The following is a 16045-nucleotide window of genomic DNA, read 5'->3' as shown; positions in this document are numbered from 1 at the left end:
AATGCCTATCATGAGTTCTCAGTAAGAGTACACCATGACCACCACCAGCTCGCCAATCTGGACCATCCCCTCAAGTACAGTCACCTTAAGCATTCTCACTTTGCCTTCTTCACCCCATCCTGGAGGGCTACCATCTCAGTCCGAAGAGAAGGTACCCAATCACCACCCATAATGAACCTGCTCTATGGATAAGAATGCTAGGGACCCTGAAGTGTGAAGTGTATGCATACACAGAGCACCAGTACAATATACTGTATTTTGGTTCTGACAAGACCACAAGGCCTCTCTACCAATAAGAGCTTAACATTTCTGGCACGCACACTGCTCAGTAGGTGGTGAATAAATTAATGAACTGAGTGAACAAATGAGTAGCTCATTTCTGTAGATTGTAAGGCATTCAGGGGGCAGGTCAGGTATGTGATCTACCTGAGCTGTACAGATGTTGCTGGTAGCCTTGTCTCTCCGGATGTGTTGCTCCCTGGTTTGAAGAGCAAGACGATACACTTCTTTTCCAGTGGCATCTCTGGGCCAAGAATAAACATCCTATTAGCACAGATAATCATAGCACCAGAAGTTGTCATAAATGTACCTGTTTCTTTCCTTCCTAGCTTGAAGTGAATGTAGCAAATTTATCTGGGCACAAGGCCATAAAGAAACAATTCCCAAACTATCCTTTTCTAAATAGGACTACTAATTTTCAGTTTGTACTTTGAGGATTTGAGGCACCGAGATATATATAATAAGGCTGGAAACCTTAAAACGAACTTTTCTAGAAATTACCCAGCCTAATATAATGACAGTGATTGAGGATTAACTTTCACTCTGAGCTTCTTGGCAGACTCAGGAGAAATAGAAATAACTGGCAAAGGAAATAGCATTTCTGTACTACATGGCTATAAGTAAAAATGATGTCAATCAACTTGTCTCTAATAAAAATTTTTCCCTTCTTAATACAATTAAAAACTTGGATAAACACAAAGATTTAAAAGTCTTATCCTTTCTTTCATCAAGCTCTGGGGCCTATTTTCCAGAGATGTAAAAAGTTCAATGTAAAAATCATCAGGTAATAATTAATATATTAAATTTTTTGAATTAGAAAGCCTTCTGCCTCATCTTATCTGGTGAAGAGATATCACTGAAAGAAGGTAATGTAAAAATACTTGAAGAAACTGTTATTTTTACACTAACGAGCATAGCACCTTGTGATATCCTGTGGCAAACTGAGTCCTTTTAAAACTTCAGAGCACCATCCCATCACTCACTACTTCAGACTATTCACTTACATTTATAGATCGGCTTTTATGAAAGGTCAAAAAGATCATGCCAAATTTCCCAACATTCATGGCATTCACCTAAACTCTCAATCTGAGAATCTTCACCAGTGAGAAGCACTTGAGAAAATGTATCTGGAAATAACTCCAGTGGCCAAGTGGCAGGCCTCTAGGAAATGTGACTCACACTTGATGTGTGCATGGTAACTTCTCGCTGCACTTGTCTTTACATAACCGTGTCACATGGTAATACTTTCAAGAAGGAAACTTAATATAAAACACACTTAAAATACTCGATCTCTCTAGGCTTTCGTTAACCTAAATAAATTCACCTATATGACTTCAGTACAAATATGTTATGAATTAAACACATATGGTGTTTGAGAAGAGGTACTAACTAGTTCATACTCCAGGTTCTCTCTGCTGAATCTATGTCGTACATTTCTTCAGTCAACACAAAATGAGCCAGTTGCATTCAAAGAGCATCTGACAACTTTCGTGATCAAGAGAAGGAGCAGGACAAACCATAACCACAATAAAAGGGGAGAAACATGAGCTGTTTTACCTTGTTACTCCCACCATTCTTCCAGGCATCATCCTCACCAAGCTTTCTCTGACAGCAAAAAAGGCTGCATGTGGTCCACCATAGCCCAGGGGCACCCCAAATCTCTGTGAGCTGCCCAGGGCGATGTCTACCCCAAATTCTCCAGGAGGCTTCAAGATACACAAAGCTAAAAGGTCAGTTGCGCAGCAAGCCAAGCTCTAGAAAAGAAACAAGAGGAAACGGACTAGGTTATCCCCTTCCCTAAGAGTACTGGGAGAGTATCCAATTATCTCCATGACAGAAGCAGACTGGCAGAGTCGGCTCATATCATGTGAACTTCATTTACTCGTTCATTCATTTACAATATCTAGTGAATGCCTACCAAGTGCCAGGAATCAATGAACAAAATAAACTTGAAGAATGGAGGTAGGAAGGAGACTGTTTTACTATTCCAGGTGATAAAGGTATGGAAACCAAGACACACCAAAAATAATAATAATAATTCAAAGTGGAGACACACCTCCATGGATCCCTACAAGGAGAGGTTTACCTACCCCAGCCTGATGCGCTCTCTCCACAAGTTCCGTAAAGTCTTCCACCTTCCCCTCAGTGTCTGGGTACTGGAACAGCACCCCACTGACATCTTTTCCACTAAAGTCCATCTCATGGGGTAACTTCAGCTCAATGAGGACTCCAGCATATCTGGAAACAGAAAAGACAAAGAACAATCATGGTTTTGGTTTACAAGGGAAAATCAAATTACCTACAGTTTCTTTTCCATAATACAGCATTCATATTCTGTGTCCTTCCTCGATGCCCACCCAAGACCCCATCCCAACATGCACACACCCCCATCCCACACCTGGCCCTTCGGTGGTGACCGTGCTTCACACCAACCCAAATGCACTCAATAGCTCAGCTTCTTTCTTTTCCACCCTTACCATTCCCCGTTTCCTATCAGAACCAGCTCCTGAGAAGACCAAAAACATCGCTTCCTTGGGCTAAAGAACGAATATCTTTAACAGAGCCATTGCCACTTCACGTTGGATCAGTGTTAGGTGAATGGGAAACCATCAGTAAGACCAGAAGAACTTCGTTAGGTTCCTGAAACCATCTAATTAAACATCTGTGAGAAACCCCTTCTGAAGGGATGGATGGTGGTATGGGCGGAGAGGAAGAATTACCCAGCTTTTCAAGGAGAAAGCAAATAAACATACCCACAAGTGGTAGTTGTGCTGTGTTTGTTCTATCCAATTGAAGCACTCAATAAATACAATATGTTATACCTACAACAGACTGTGACTCTGTTTGCAGGAGTAGGGCAAAATATTAACAGTTGTGTGAGAGTTCCATTTCCTCCCTCTGCTTTTTAAAGTTTTGGCAACACTGTTGCAATTTTTAATATTTTAATTTTTCTTTTTACAAAAAGAAAACAAAACATCGTGATAACTTAATAGAAAGCAAAGACAACTAAAGCCACAATGACTTTTCTCCTCAACTCTGATACATTTTACTTACTTGCAAGATCCTGGGAAGGAAGTGGGAGGGAAAGTAAAACTCAACAACCCCAATTTAAACCATATTCACTTCCAATCAGTTTGGAAGTAAGCAAGAAAATCAGCTGAGATGAGCATGATATTATCTCTTAGTTCAAAAGATGAATAAAATTAATTACTTGGCTCGAGTCTGGATGACAGCTATTGTCTGTGGGTGGCAACGGCGGTCAACGAAAAATGTCTTCCTCTTGTTGTGTCTGTCGAAAAGGAAAATCACATTCAAAGATAAACATTAAAGAAATCAGAGTACCTTCTAAGAATGCAAAAACAAAGATTGCATTTAGGAAAGTCTGAGCATAGAACTGTGGACGGAAAAAGGAGACCCAATGGAAAGTAACCTCACAGGGTAATCTGATCATAAACTCCTAACTGGGCAGGTCCTGGTGAGTCACTACACATTCCTACAAAGTGTCAAGAACTATAATAGGTTATAGTGACACATATAAGCCAAGGCATATAACCTCTTCAGTAAAGGGCTTATCTTTGCCTTAAGCAAGCCCTGTCTATTGTTTCTTTGTATCTAAATTGATATACTTTTGAAATAAATCCTAACCCCAAGAAAGCACATAATCTCATCTATCCTGTAATCCAATCCCCAACTTGCTTTTTCCCCACCTCCATATAATCCTTCTTACAGTCTCTCCTTAATTTCAAATGCATAAAAGAAGCTGCAAACCTGTCATTCTCCAGATCATTTGAGATCTTGCCCCCCAGCCTATGTCGATTTGGCTCAAATGAACTCTTATAAAAGTTCTCTGTAGGTCTGGATATTTCTTATGTCAAACAATATAAAAAAATAGTCATTAATGACTCATAATGACCTTTACTGAATAGATTTCCACTGAAATCCCATTCCCATTCCTACTCTATTTAGCAAAATCAGTGGTGGTGAATGAAGAGTAGCTAGATGAATAGGGAAGAGATGAGATGAAAATGAATGAAAAGCTAAGAAAAATAACCAGAGGGGTGGGTGGGCAGCATTCTTTTGAAGCCATCCATCCATGGTAGGAGGAAGGCTGACCCTACACTCCAGGGCTACTTGGAAAGCAGAGGGTGGCTGGAACTTAGAGGCCTCCATACCTGCTGAGCGAGTTTGGAGCTCACCACTCCTCCAATCTGTGGAAGCTAAGAAAGAGACTTACCTGGGCAACAAGGCCAGAGGCACAAAACCTCAGACACATACTCCATGAGTGTGGGCAGATTTCCCAACCTAGATGACTATCTGCATGAGAATTCTACCAGGAAAGTAAGCTCAGATGTACTCACAAGGCAGAGAAGGAAGGAAGGAAAGTGAGGAACTGGAGAACAATCGTTAACTCTTCACTGTGACCCAGCAATTCTACTTACAGAAATGCATCCTCAGGACTTTTGACAAAGCAGGAAAAAGACTGGAAGATGTCCCTTACCCTGACGGAATCTCATGCTGGGCCTCTCACCTGTAGCATAGCTGCATCGCCTCTGCAGCCGCGGTCGCCTCATCCAGCAGGGAAGCGTTGGCTATGTCCATGCCTGTCATGTCACACACCATGGTCTGGTAATTCAGTAAACTCTCTAGTCTCCCCTGAGACACCTCTGGCTGGTATGGAGTATACTGGGTGATCCTGTGAAGGACACAAAAGGTCAGGTCGAAACTGTGACTCCACCATTCAGGAAAGTTCACGAAATGTCTTCATTTTAGAATTCAATACCTGAAAATTTTAAATTTGCCTCTTGAGAATTATATAACAGATCAGTAAGCTTCCCTTTTGGCTTATGTAAGTAAGGAAGCTCAAAATTAAATCACAATAATATTCTTTGTTTGGATTTCAGCACGTACTTTTCTATCCCTCTAAGTTATTATTTAATTTTACATTTCTATTTTAATGATCTTGCTGTACGTGCGTGTTCTCTTGTAAGCTGGCTCTTAAAATCCACTTGAGACTACCTATGATAACATAAACAGAAATTTTGCTTCCTATTATCTTTCTTCTAGCTAAAAAGCTCACCCCATTCACAGTTCACAATAGGACAGTATCCAATAATCTAATATCTAATATTCAAAACTTGTTTGGGGGAGGGGAGAATCTTTGTTTTATACAAACCAGAAGTTTTATGTGCTCCTACGAAATTAATAGGGGTCTATTTAAGAATGCTCACTATCCACTTAAGAGTTTATGGAAGTTAACTCCATAGCTATCATAAGTCAAGGGTAAAATGGTTAGAAGGTAGCATTCTAATCTTATATTCTCCAGTTATTAGCCAAAAATGTGTCTTAAGATATATGAGTTAACCCACTCAGTGTCTTCATCCCATTTTCATTCCTTCATTCACTCATTCTACAAATAATTACCACATTCCTACAAAGTGTCAAGAACTATAATAGGTTTTAGTGACACATCATAATAAGTCCCTGATCTTGGGGAGAAGATATTGTAATGGGGCAAAAGAAACAATAAATAAAATTATTTCAGAGTGATAAATATTTTAAAGAAAATAAAATAAAGTGATAGGATGGAGGGTGACTGAGGACTTATGACAGAATCCATCAAGAATCCACTCTGACTACAATCAAACAAGGTCAAATTGAGGTCTATGCTCCCGTATGTGACTGACATTGTTCCATATCTCTATTTTTCGTCTTTCCAAGCCAGAAAAGTATGTGGAAAAAATTTTAGGTCTTTTTGTTTTGATTTCCTCAAGCCCTTTTCCTTTTTCTCCTGTTATGGTAATCACATTCATGATATTTCCATCCATCTCTCTTTTTTTCCTTCTTTTTTGAAGGCTTTGAAATCAATGTCAAAAAAAGGAAATCAATGTCTTCTTACCTTTCGGGAGAGAGGAGTAGGGAAGCTTGCCTTACCAAACAATACAATGTGTAGACTGAACTGATTTTCCTGAAACTTTTATTAATATGGTAGTGTGTGTGTTTATGCACATGTACACGCACAGCAGAGGAAATTTTTGCTTCAGTTAACTCCTTGAACAGCCTGGCTTAGCAACTGTAAATCAGTTTGGCAAATTCTAAGTGGGTGGTGAACTGGAATGAATGAGGCACACAATACAGGATGCAGACAAAGTAGAAAGGGAATCTGAGCAGAAATGGAGTCACACAGAGGCATAGACAAGGGGCAACTGTGACCTCAGATCAGGTAAAACTTGCACACAAAGCAGGGCTAGCCACCATGAAGACATATGTTTACATTGCTTGGCTAGCATGAAACCTTCATGTTACTCAGAGTCATTATTTGACATACAGACAGATGCAAACATGCACACATGCATGCACACATACATACCAGCGAGTCCATCTAATAAATGGGAAAGACTCAATATATTCATAAAGGTAGATATAGAATATAAAATAGAAAGAGAGAGGATACTACTCCAAAGAATTTATCACAGCACTGAATAATCAGCAACAAACTAATTGTCCACTAAAGAATGATTAAATAGATGATTGCATATAATACTATGCATTCATTGAAAATGACATATAAAAGAATATGTTTCCTGACATGGAAGATGTTCATGCTATATTAATTTTAAAAGTTAAATGTAGATACCATTTTTGTAAGTGTAAAAAAACAAGTCAATGAAAACATAAATAATGGTTTTCTCTGGGTGGTGAGATTAACTGTAATTTTTACTTTCTTTTTATTGTATGTTTTAAATGTTAAAGACATCAGCTACCATTTATTAACCATCTTCTATGTATCAGGAACATATTCACAACCTTTTTTATGATCATCTTCTACATGCTCATTGTAAAAAGTTGGAAAACTCAGCTATCAAGAAAATAAATCACCCATAATCCCAAAACTCCAAGATAACAACAGTAAATATTTAGGTGCATTTCTTTTCAGTCTTGTGATGAGCACACTCAGTGTACTGCCTGTTTTCCTATTGTGTTATGTATCACTCTTCTTCTTGATTTGTGACTTTTCTTTATACATTCTTTTTTTCTCCAGCTTCACTGAGTTATAACTGAGTTATAACTATATTTGTCAATTATAATTGACAAATAAAATTGTACATAAGTACACATCATGATGAGTTGATATACATATATTCTGAAGTGATTACAACACTCTTTTCTACAACATAATCATATTTATTTAAACTAAGATTATACTCTATATAAAATTTAATATCTTTTTTCCATTAATATTATTCCATGGGCAGTTTCTAATAACTTTAAATATTATTTGACAATTTAATTTTCATTGTTATGTGGTATTAAATCATTTTGTTGATCGTAATTTATTTAATAAGTTCTCCCAAGTTGAACATTACTTTTGGTTTTAAATGTTAGAAATAGCATAACAGTGAACAGCTTCATCTTTGTCTTATTTTCTTAGGCTAAATTCCTAGAAGAGGAATTTTGAATCATATGTGATAATTAATTTTAAGGCTCTTAGTATATACTGCCATGTTCCTCTCCATAAAGATCATTCTGGTCTGTACTCCCTTAAGTAGTTTAGTGCTTCACAGGTTTCCCTGCATCTTCACAATACTAAGTATTAAACTCTGGGTTTCAACCTTAATTCTTTAACTTGCTACCTATGAACTGTGACAAGTAACTAAAATGCTCTCTGTCAATTTCTCTTGGTGGTAAATGGAGTTAACATCACCTATATCATATTTTATTAGCACTCAAATTAGATTAATATATATAACACATTTGGAAATGGTAAAATCCTGTCCGAATGTTAGTTGTTTTAAAAAGTTGTTTTTGCCCTCCATTTTGGTCTTTAAAAAAATTTAAAAAGAATTTACTCATAGTCCTATTAAGATATTATTATTAGATATTTCTACTTAGAAAATATTTTTTGCTGGAAATTCATCACATCCCATCTGGTGTCACATTCCCTTGTCTTAATCCAACTAGATAGATCCCCAAACAAACTAGTTTCTCTTCCTGAATATTCTTATTCCTGTAAAGGTACCACTATTCTGCCACTTCTTAGGGAAGAAACTCTAGATTTTTTTAGCGCCAAATAATGACCAATTGCCGTAGTCTTCCTTCTGATGTCTTATATCCACCCTTTCTTCTTTGTTGCCATCCTAGCCAGAGCAATGCTTAAAATAGAAAATTATTGAATATCTGTGGTATGAGCGTGTATATCTGATTCTCATGCTCAAATGCAGATAGGTCCCCATTACCTGCAGGAGAAGGCCACAAACTCCCAAGCATAGTCCTTCATACCTGAGACCATGTTGTGTTCCTTCTATTGCAGCTTTTGGGACTTAATATTACCACCTCCCTTGCTCAGCCTTTCCTTCCCTGCTTAACCTTTTTGTAAGTCCAAACTTTGGTTGATGCTTATTACAACTGCTTAAGACAGAGAGCCTGAAAATTGTTTTCTCACAAAGATGACACATATGAGCCCACTTCTTTTACTTATAAACTTCTTTTATAATTCACAGGTTTTTAAACTACTGAAACAGGCATGAATGCTTTTCACAATCATCTATTAAAGGACTCTTAGATCAGTGAGTCTCAAGCCTGGAGATACTAAATAAATCCTCATTTTAGGAAAATAAGGCTAGTACAGACCCTGCCATCCTGCTTAAAAGGGTTTAGTTGCCTCAGGCAAAACATAGTGATTAAGAAAACGTGTCTGTGATCTACAATGTCTATGTTTCAACTGACTAATTCAATTAATTTGTGTTTCTAGGTGTATTTTAATATAAAAAAAATAAGAAGTGTCTGTATATCCAGGAAGGCATTTTGTCCTATTGAAAAAGAATGCTTGATCTATTCAACATGGCATTAACATTTATTCCAAAATAATCAGTATTCTCTATGATTTGGGCTGTGACTTCCTTTTGTAATTGAGAAAGAGGGTGGTAGTGGGGGGTTTTGCAGTAAGACAAATATTCATGAGATTCTTCATTTTAATTCCAGTGCCAAAGTTACACACAACAGAAACAGCCACAAAGAGAATGTAGATTTTTTGATATTAGTTACTGATGTTATCAATAGCCGAAAATTTGGAATAGAAGACCCCATGAAATAAATTCTAGACCTCATATAAATTTTCTTATAAAAGCCCAAATGTTGGTATTCTTTCAAGGCTATGTAGTCCATTTATTTTCACCTCACGTCACCGGAATTTGTTGGTTCCATCTCTATGGAAACCATTTAGAAGGGTGATAATGTGAAGACTACCACCCTCATGTGCACTACTCTCCCTATCAGCACTGGCAAGGTGCAGTAGCACCCTCTGGTTCAGATCGGCTTTCAGAGAACAGAAAGGAACAAGACTTAAAATGCACCCAAAAACCAGGACTGAAAAGCAAAGAACAGCATTGTTTCCCTCTCAAATTGCTGGCGACTCCTAAAGAAAATGAACACATCAGCTCACAGCCAGGAAGCGATATGGTGAACATTCTGCATGGCCACCAAGAGTGAAGCTCGCTGGCCAGTATTCAGACGGCTGTTATGCTTCAGTCCATTCATGTACTTTTGCAGCTTATTTTGTAATGGGGAAGAAAGACAGGCCATTTGCTTTTGAAACCAAACTTGGAGTTTACCATTCAAACTTTTACCAATACCACGGTGGAAAGGAGCCCTCAGCAATGCAAATAAATTCACACACATACCAAAAGCAGAAAAACAAGTTCTATGAAGGTTCTTTCCCCCTCTTATTAATGAAGAAATGGAGCATATCTTAACTAAGAGCTCTGAACAGGGATGGCAAAGCAGATGTGATCATGCCAACAAATCTGGATCTTATAGTGATGGGAAATAAGTAACTACATCTAGGACAAAGCACTCTCACTAAACAGAAATACCTCTGCACTTATGCAAAAGAAGATGAAAGATGCAAAGGTGCTGTGTTCCTCCCCAGCTAAACAAATGCTTTGGTTCTCAGAACTGCAGATATGGACTTGAGGCAGCAGCTGGGGACTGGCTGTGCTGATGGCCAAGCGACAAAGCCACTCAGAGACTGAAACACACCAAAGAAACCAGTTTTGTTTGTGGGTGATAAGGGGGAAGAGTATAAGTTCATGTGTCATAAGTAGTCGCCACAGCATGCCTATTCCTAGTATTAAGAACTCTTTGAACAGGGTTTAAAATTAAGTAGGGTAACAGGTTCACTTTTCCAAATGTCAAAATTTTTATTCTTAGATGGATCTACATCTGTGTGTGTGTGTGTGTGTGTGTGTGCGTTTGCGTGCACATGTGTGTGTGTGATTTAGAGGTTACTGAACGGTTTAAAGACAGAATAAGGAAATGAGTTAGGGAATTAGCAGAGGCTCAGTAGAGTCAGAGAAATGAAAAAGTACAAAAACAAGGAAGAAGGGGCTGGTCCATGGGAAACCCATCTGGGTTCGTTAACTAATACTTATAAAAGTTAGACTTCTACTGTCCCAGAGGCTGGGAGACAGGGACCTAACTTCAGGTGTTGACTGGTGTTATAATAAACAGTAAAATTTTTTGGCAAGTTAGAATTTTCTCAGGCAGGCACTTATTTCTGTTTTTAAGGTGAAAAAAATGAACTAATGGCTGTCTCAGTAGTCTGTCCTAGGATGGTGGGTGGAAAGATTCTTTCATGAGACAATTATACCACAATGAGAATTCTGGTCACTCAGAATTCAAATTAATTCTGAAAAAATGTTATTAAATAAAACCCATTTTTTAAAAAGATGCAAAGTGTTCAGCAAATGTTTAAGATTTATTTCTCTGAAGCATGCCCTTGATATTTCAAAAGCTCATGTGGGGGTAATTCCATGATTTCCCATAGGGAAACCCATCTTCCTTTTACTTACATTGATTTTTTAATATATGCTAAACTAAAAGACGATCTCTGCATCTTGCTATACATGCCTTTCAATTGCAAAGGTAAATACTCATTCTTTCCTTACATAACAGTCCTACTAGAAATTAAAATTACCTCAGACACTAACTAATTAAAAACAACAAGTAGGAATTATCATTGCCTCCCAACACGTGGTTTGTTTCTGAGGTAGAATTTTTTCTTTATTTATTTTTTTGGTGGAGGCAACCCTTGGTTGACTTCACAGATTGCAAGGATCTTGTCAGCTTACAATCCCTTATTTTTTTTTATTTTTTACGCCTACAGCACTTGGTATCCCATCCAAGTACTAACCAGGCCCGACCCTACTTATTAGCTTCTGAGATCAGACGAGATTTGGCTTGTTCAGGGTAGCATGGCTGTAGACTGTGCTGGACAGCAAACAGCAATGTTAAATAACCAAATAGCATGGAAGTGGACTTGGGGGAAGTTTTCCTCAAGTGTGGTAGAAACACTTTTAGTATTATGCAGTCAGTGGCAGCCAAAGTAGGCAAGGACAAACACACACACACACACACACACGCACGCACACACACATACCCCTAGAGGACTAGGAATGAGCTACCTGATAGGTGAGGTGAGAACTTAACAAGCAACCGAGCATGTACAGCTCAGCACCTTCTTTTATCGTTTCTGTAAGAGACTGTTCACAGAATACGCAAGTTCTTGTTCTCTACAAAGTGCTAAGCAAGTAATACAGCTGATGTTTTGATCTTCACTTACCTGACAGAAGACAATGAACAAAGATTCTGACTCATTAAGTTCGGACATCACCTAAAATCGCAGTGTCTCTAAAGAATAAGGCCCTGCATCTGCCCTCCTGCAGGTTTAACATCTTGCTCAAATATGCTTACAAAGATAGAAAAGATATTAAGTCAGAGAGAGAGAGAGAGAGATTACCAGCATCAACAGTTTTTAGAGCTCTGGAATGTTTTATGGAAATAAAAGCGGGAAGAAGCTTCTGTTTCCTCTACATTTGAGTAAGGACATTTCCCAAACACGAGATAGCCAGGTAGGTTCCTGGAGGTTAGAAACATCATGGGAGTGTAAGTGTTGGTGGATAAGTTCTGAGGTTCTAAGGGGGAGGAGTATGGGAAGATGGGGAGAATCATGCAAATCAAATTACAGTACTCTTGTTTTTAATTAAGTAATACATTACCATCCTGAGTTCTCCAGTAAGTTCCGCAAAATTGTTTGTGGCACTGAGCAGTTGTAATAGCCCATACCAATATACGATCTCCAGATCTGGTTTTTGCTGGAAATTGCACGTAGGGTTGCAAGGATTTCATTTTCACCTGATTGTAGGAAAAGAGAAATGTTACAGAGAGAAAATGTCTCAAAAGAGAGCTCTAATTATAGTTTCAAAACCCTCTTTTTTGTTTGAATGTTTATAAAGAGAACAGCTATACAGGAAATATAAGAATCATCCCTCCACCACAACACTAAGCACTGTATGCAGAAATCTGAAAAATCTCAAAAAAGCACTCAACTACTACTCAAGGTGGGTTCCTCACAATTTTTGAGGGGGCGTGGTGTGGAGGCGGGGTGAGGTGCTCTTCTTTTTTGGCTTTGTACGACTGAATTGCCTGATTTTAACACTTGTCTCATTCCAGGTTCCTTCTTTCCCCTTTACATTTCTTTTGTACTTACACCAAATAAAAATTCTTCTTTATCTTAGTAAAATAGTTTCTCTTTTTAAATTGCCTTATACCAATAGTTGATATGTCTTAAACAGTACATGCCCTAATATGTCTCTGTAAAATTACTCTACTACCTCTAACACTTTTCCCTTTGTCAATGAAAAAACTACTTACAAAAACCCTTCACCCAACAATATAAAATACCAGTTTTAATAAAAGACGCATGCAGTTTTAACCAACATTCTCATTAGGGCCAGTTCTTGAATGCAGGTGACACACTATTTCGAGTCATTCATATAACAATAAAACAATAATAGCATCTGACACTTAGAGTATTTACGCTTTGCCGGGAATTGTCCCAGATGCTTTTCGTGCAGCTCAGGAAACAGGCTTGAAGAGGATCACTCGCCTAAGCCTGTACTGCTTTAAATGAAAGTGTTACAACTCAGTCTTTCTAACTTCATATTCCACACTTTTCCCACTGGGTCAGGTTCAGACCTGCCATATGAACAGCAGTTAGACTGAAATACTTTCTGGATACAAGTGGTTCTTTCTCTGCCCCTCTGCATAAAGATAGATCATCCTGCTAAAACTTAACTACTAAGATTTAACTACTTGCTCCTTTAAGATCGTCTTAGGGGCTCAGTCACTTCAATCTTGAAATTAATTGACTTCGTTGTTACTATATCAGAGAAGAATCTGGGTAGAGCAATCTCTAAGATAGCAAACTGGCTAGAAAGATGCTTCACGTTGTTTCAACCCTACTGAACTCTATGTGAATATTATTCTCATTAATCTTCCTTTATCCTCACTGAAAACACTTTCACCTTACACCCTAGCCTCCCACTCCACATGCTTTCACAGGAAATAAATTCATGGGATGTGCCATTTTGCCAGACTGTGTTAAAGAAAGAAGACAATTTTGTAAGTATGTTTCATGAGTAAATATAATCTAACTTCCTTATGATAACCTTGTCTTCTTCTATTGAAAATGTAGGAAATACATGAAAGTATAATAAACCAATATCTGAGGAGATATGCAAGTACAGTGTCCTTAGGAACAATCATGCAAGAAATCCAATCGCTTCTCAAAGTCGTCTTAGGGCAGAGTGATTGAGAAGCCCAGCAGGAGGGGAGATTAATTAGCAGTTCCTGGCAGGCACATGATTCAGCAAGATCAGCTTCAATTAAGATCCTGTGTAAGAGGGACAGGTCCCTGTTTCATATTATGCCCTGGGGACAAAAGGTTCAGCTCTCAAATGAGAAGAGTCTGTGAGAGGCTTTGTCAAATCAGGACTTTAACCTTTGGGAGTCAGAGAGTATAGAATAATGTGTTTTTTTCCTACATTTTAGAAAGTTAATTCTATTGGGAGTGTGGATAAGTCAGAGCGGAGATCCTGGAAACAGGAAAATATGGTAAGAGGCCAGCACAGAGCAAAGGAGTGTTGTGAACTGAACTATGTCCTCTAAACCCAGGTACCTGTGAATATGACCTTATTTGGAAAGAGTTTTACTGATTTAATCAAGATGAAGTCCTGCTGTGTTAGAGTTGGCACTAAGTCCTTTAAGGAAGGGGAAACTTGGACACACAGCACAGGAGAGCACCGTGGGATGACAGAAATATTGCAGGATCAACAAGCCTTGCTCCTCAAGCTTGACTTTTTTCTGTCGTGATTTTTTTTAGTGATTAAAAGGTTTTTATTTTTGTAGAAAATAAGTCACAGGCACATAACCTATAGCGTAGAGAAAATAGTCAATAATGTTGTAATAACTTTGTAAGGTAACAGATGGTTACTAGACTTATTGTGGTGATCACTTCGTAAGGTAGATAAAGGTCGAATCACTATATTGTACACCTGAAACTAATATATTGTATGTCAACCATGTTTTAATAAAAAATACACTTTTAAAAACATTTTTTATTTTTTCCCCTTAAAATGTTGGACTGTGGCAAGTGAGTTAATGGGAACTGCAGAAAGAGGAACCCCAGAGGCATAAGGAGATGGCTGCAGTAGAGTCAGTATTGCCCCTCTGCTCCTAAGATCTTCTTCCCCCTGGCTAGAAACATCTGTGTCTCACTTGATCATTTTTATGCTTCTAGTTATTAACTATCATTAATTATTATGTTCTTCACTTATGCCAATTTGGCCTTTTAAAAATTTCAGGTGTTTCATTCAAGTGCATAAAACAAGTGGCTGTTACAAGGGGAATGCTGATATGTATCTGGAGACTCTAAAGTCTCAACTAGAATCAGGAAGAGATCTGATTTTTCCTTTTCAAGAGAACCCATTTCTCTCATAGCTCCCAGCAGGGTTGTCCAGGAAGAAGCCCAGTGAGAGCCTCGACTAAAACCAGTTCTCTTTCTCCTTTCTTCAGTAGCCTCTTGCCACCCAGGCTCTGGTCCTGTTCTGCACATATGCCTTCAATAGTAAGGAAGAGAAGACACCAACCCAGACCAGCCAGGAACCCACTGGCACCTTCCACATCAGTTCAGGGTCCCCAGATACATACTAGCATTCCTCACAGCTGCCACTATATCTTACACACTTGAATGAAACACTTGAAAAAATTTAAAGACCAATTAGCATAAAGAGCAAAACAGTCAACTATAGATAAGACTCAGGAGCATAAAAATGGTCAAACTGGGGACACAGAAGTTTATATCCTATAACACATATACTCTTGTCCCTACAGGACCAAACTTCCCAAGCACCTGCAGGCTCTACCCTTACCCAGCCTGGGGCCAATACGAATATCCCAGGACTGGCCCTCATCTTAGCTTGGTCTTTACAACTAATTTTATCTTCCACTGAGAACTGAGTTACTAGAACAAGCAGTCCTCTGTACACCAAGCTAATGGATACTGCTGAGCTATCAAGAGTAGGATGGGTACTTGGACATGCTTCTGAAAGTAAGAACGGTGTGAGAATCCTTTCTCATTCACTCATTCATTGCTCATCATGACCAAACTTCCCAGATAGAAGCCAGGACAGTCTGCGACTTGAAGAACAGAGTTAAGCTGCTTCTTACTGTGATAAAGACTTCGGGCTTTACCAATTACATATTACAAAAAACATTTCCCAAACACACAGCTTAGTGAGTGTCTGAATTGTTTCAAATGTTTTTTCACTGGACGCCACTTCTCAGAACACTAATGAAATCTCACTTCTGGCCCAATCAACAGAAGAGCCCAGAGCTTGAGTTACCATGTTAAATGATGCCCAGATGCAAT

At 38.4% G+C, this 16045-nt stretch overlaps 1 protein-coding gene across 1 annotated transcript in view; it reads right to left on the bottom strand.

Annotated features, from left to right (window-relative positions):
• GLDC (glycine decarboxylase) overlaps positions 1-16045 on the bottom strand; it is a 74926-nt gene that overhangs the window by 45673 nt on the left and 13208 nt on the right. Inside the window, exons 3-8 of the mRNA XM_006918365.3 lie at positions 12333-12468; positions 4808-4972; positions 3491-3568; positions 2370-2517; positions 1837-2033; positions 427-523 (exon numbers count right to left, since the gene is read on the bottom strand). Of these exons, the coding sequence (XP_006918427.1) occupies positions 427-523; positions 1837-2033; positions 2370-2517; positions 3491-3568; positions 4808-4972; positions 12333-12468 (821 nt within the window). The remainder of the gene's footprint in view (positions 1-426; positions 524-1836; positions 2034-2369; positions 2518-3490; positions 3569-4807; positions 4973-12332; positions 12469-16045) is intronic.

The sequence above is a fragment of the Pteropus alecto genome, unplaced genomic scaffold, assembly GCF_000325575.1.
Source record: "Pteropus alecto unplaced genomic scaffold, ASM32557v1 scaffold95, whole genome shotgun sequence".
Taxonomy (NCBI): Eukaryota; Metazoa; Chordata; class Mammalia; order Chiroptera; family Pteropodidae; genus Pteropus; species Pteropus alecto.
Note: the sequence above shows the minus strand (reverse complement) of the source record. Positions and strands in the feature narration are given on the sequence as shown.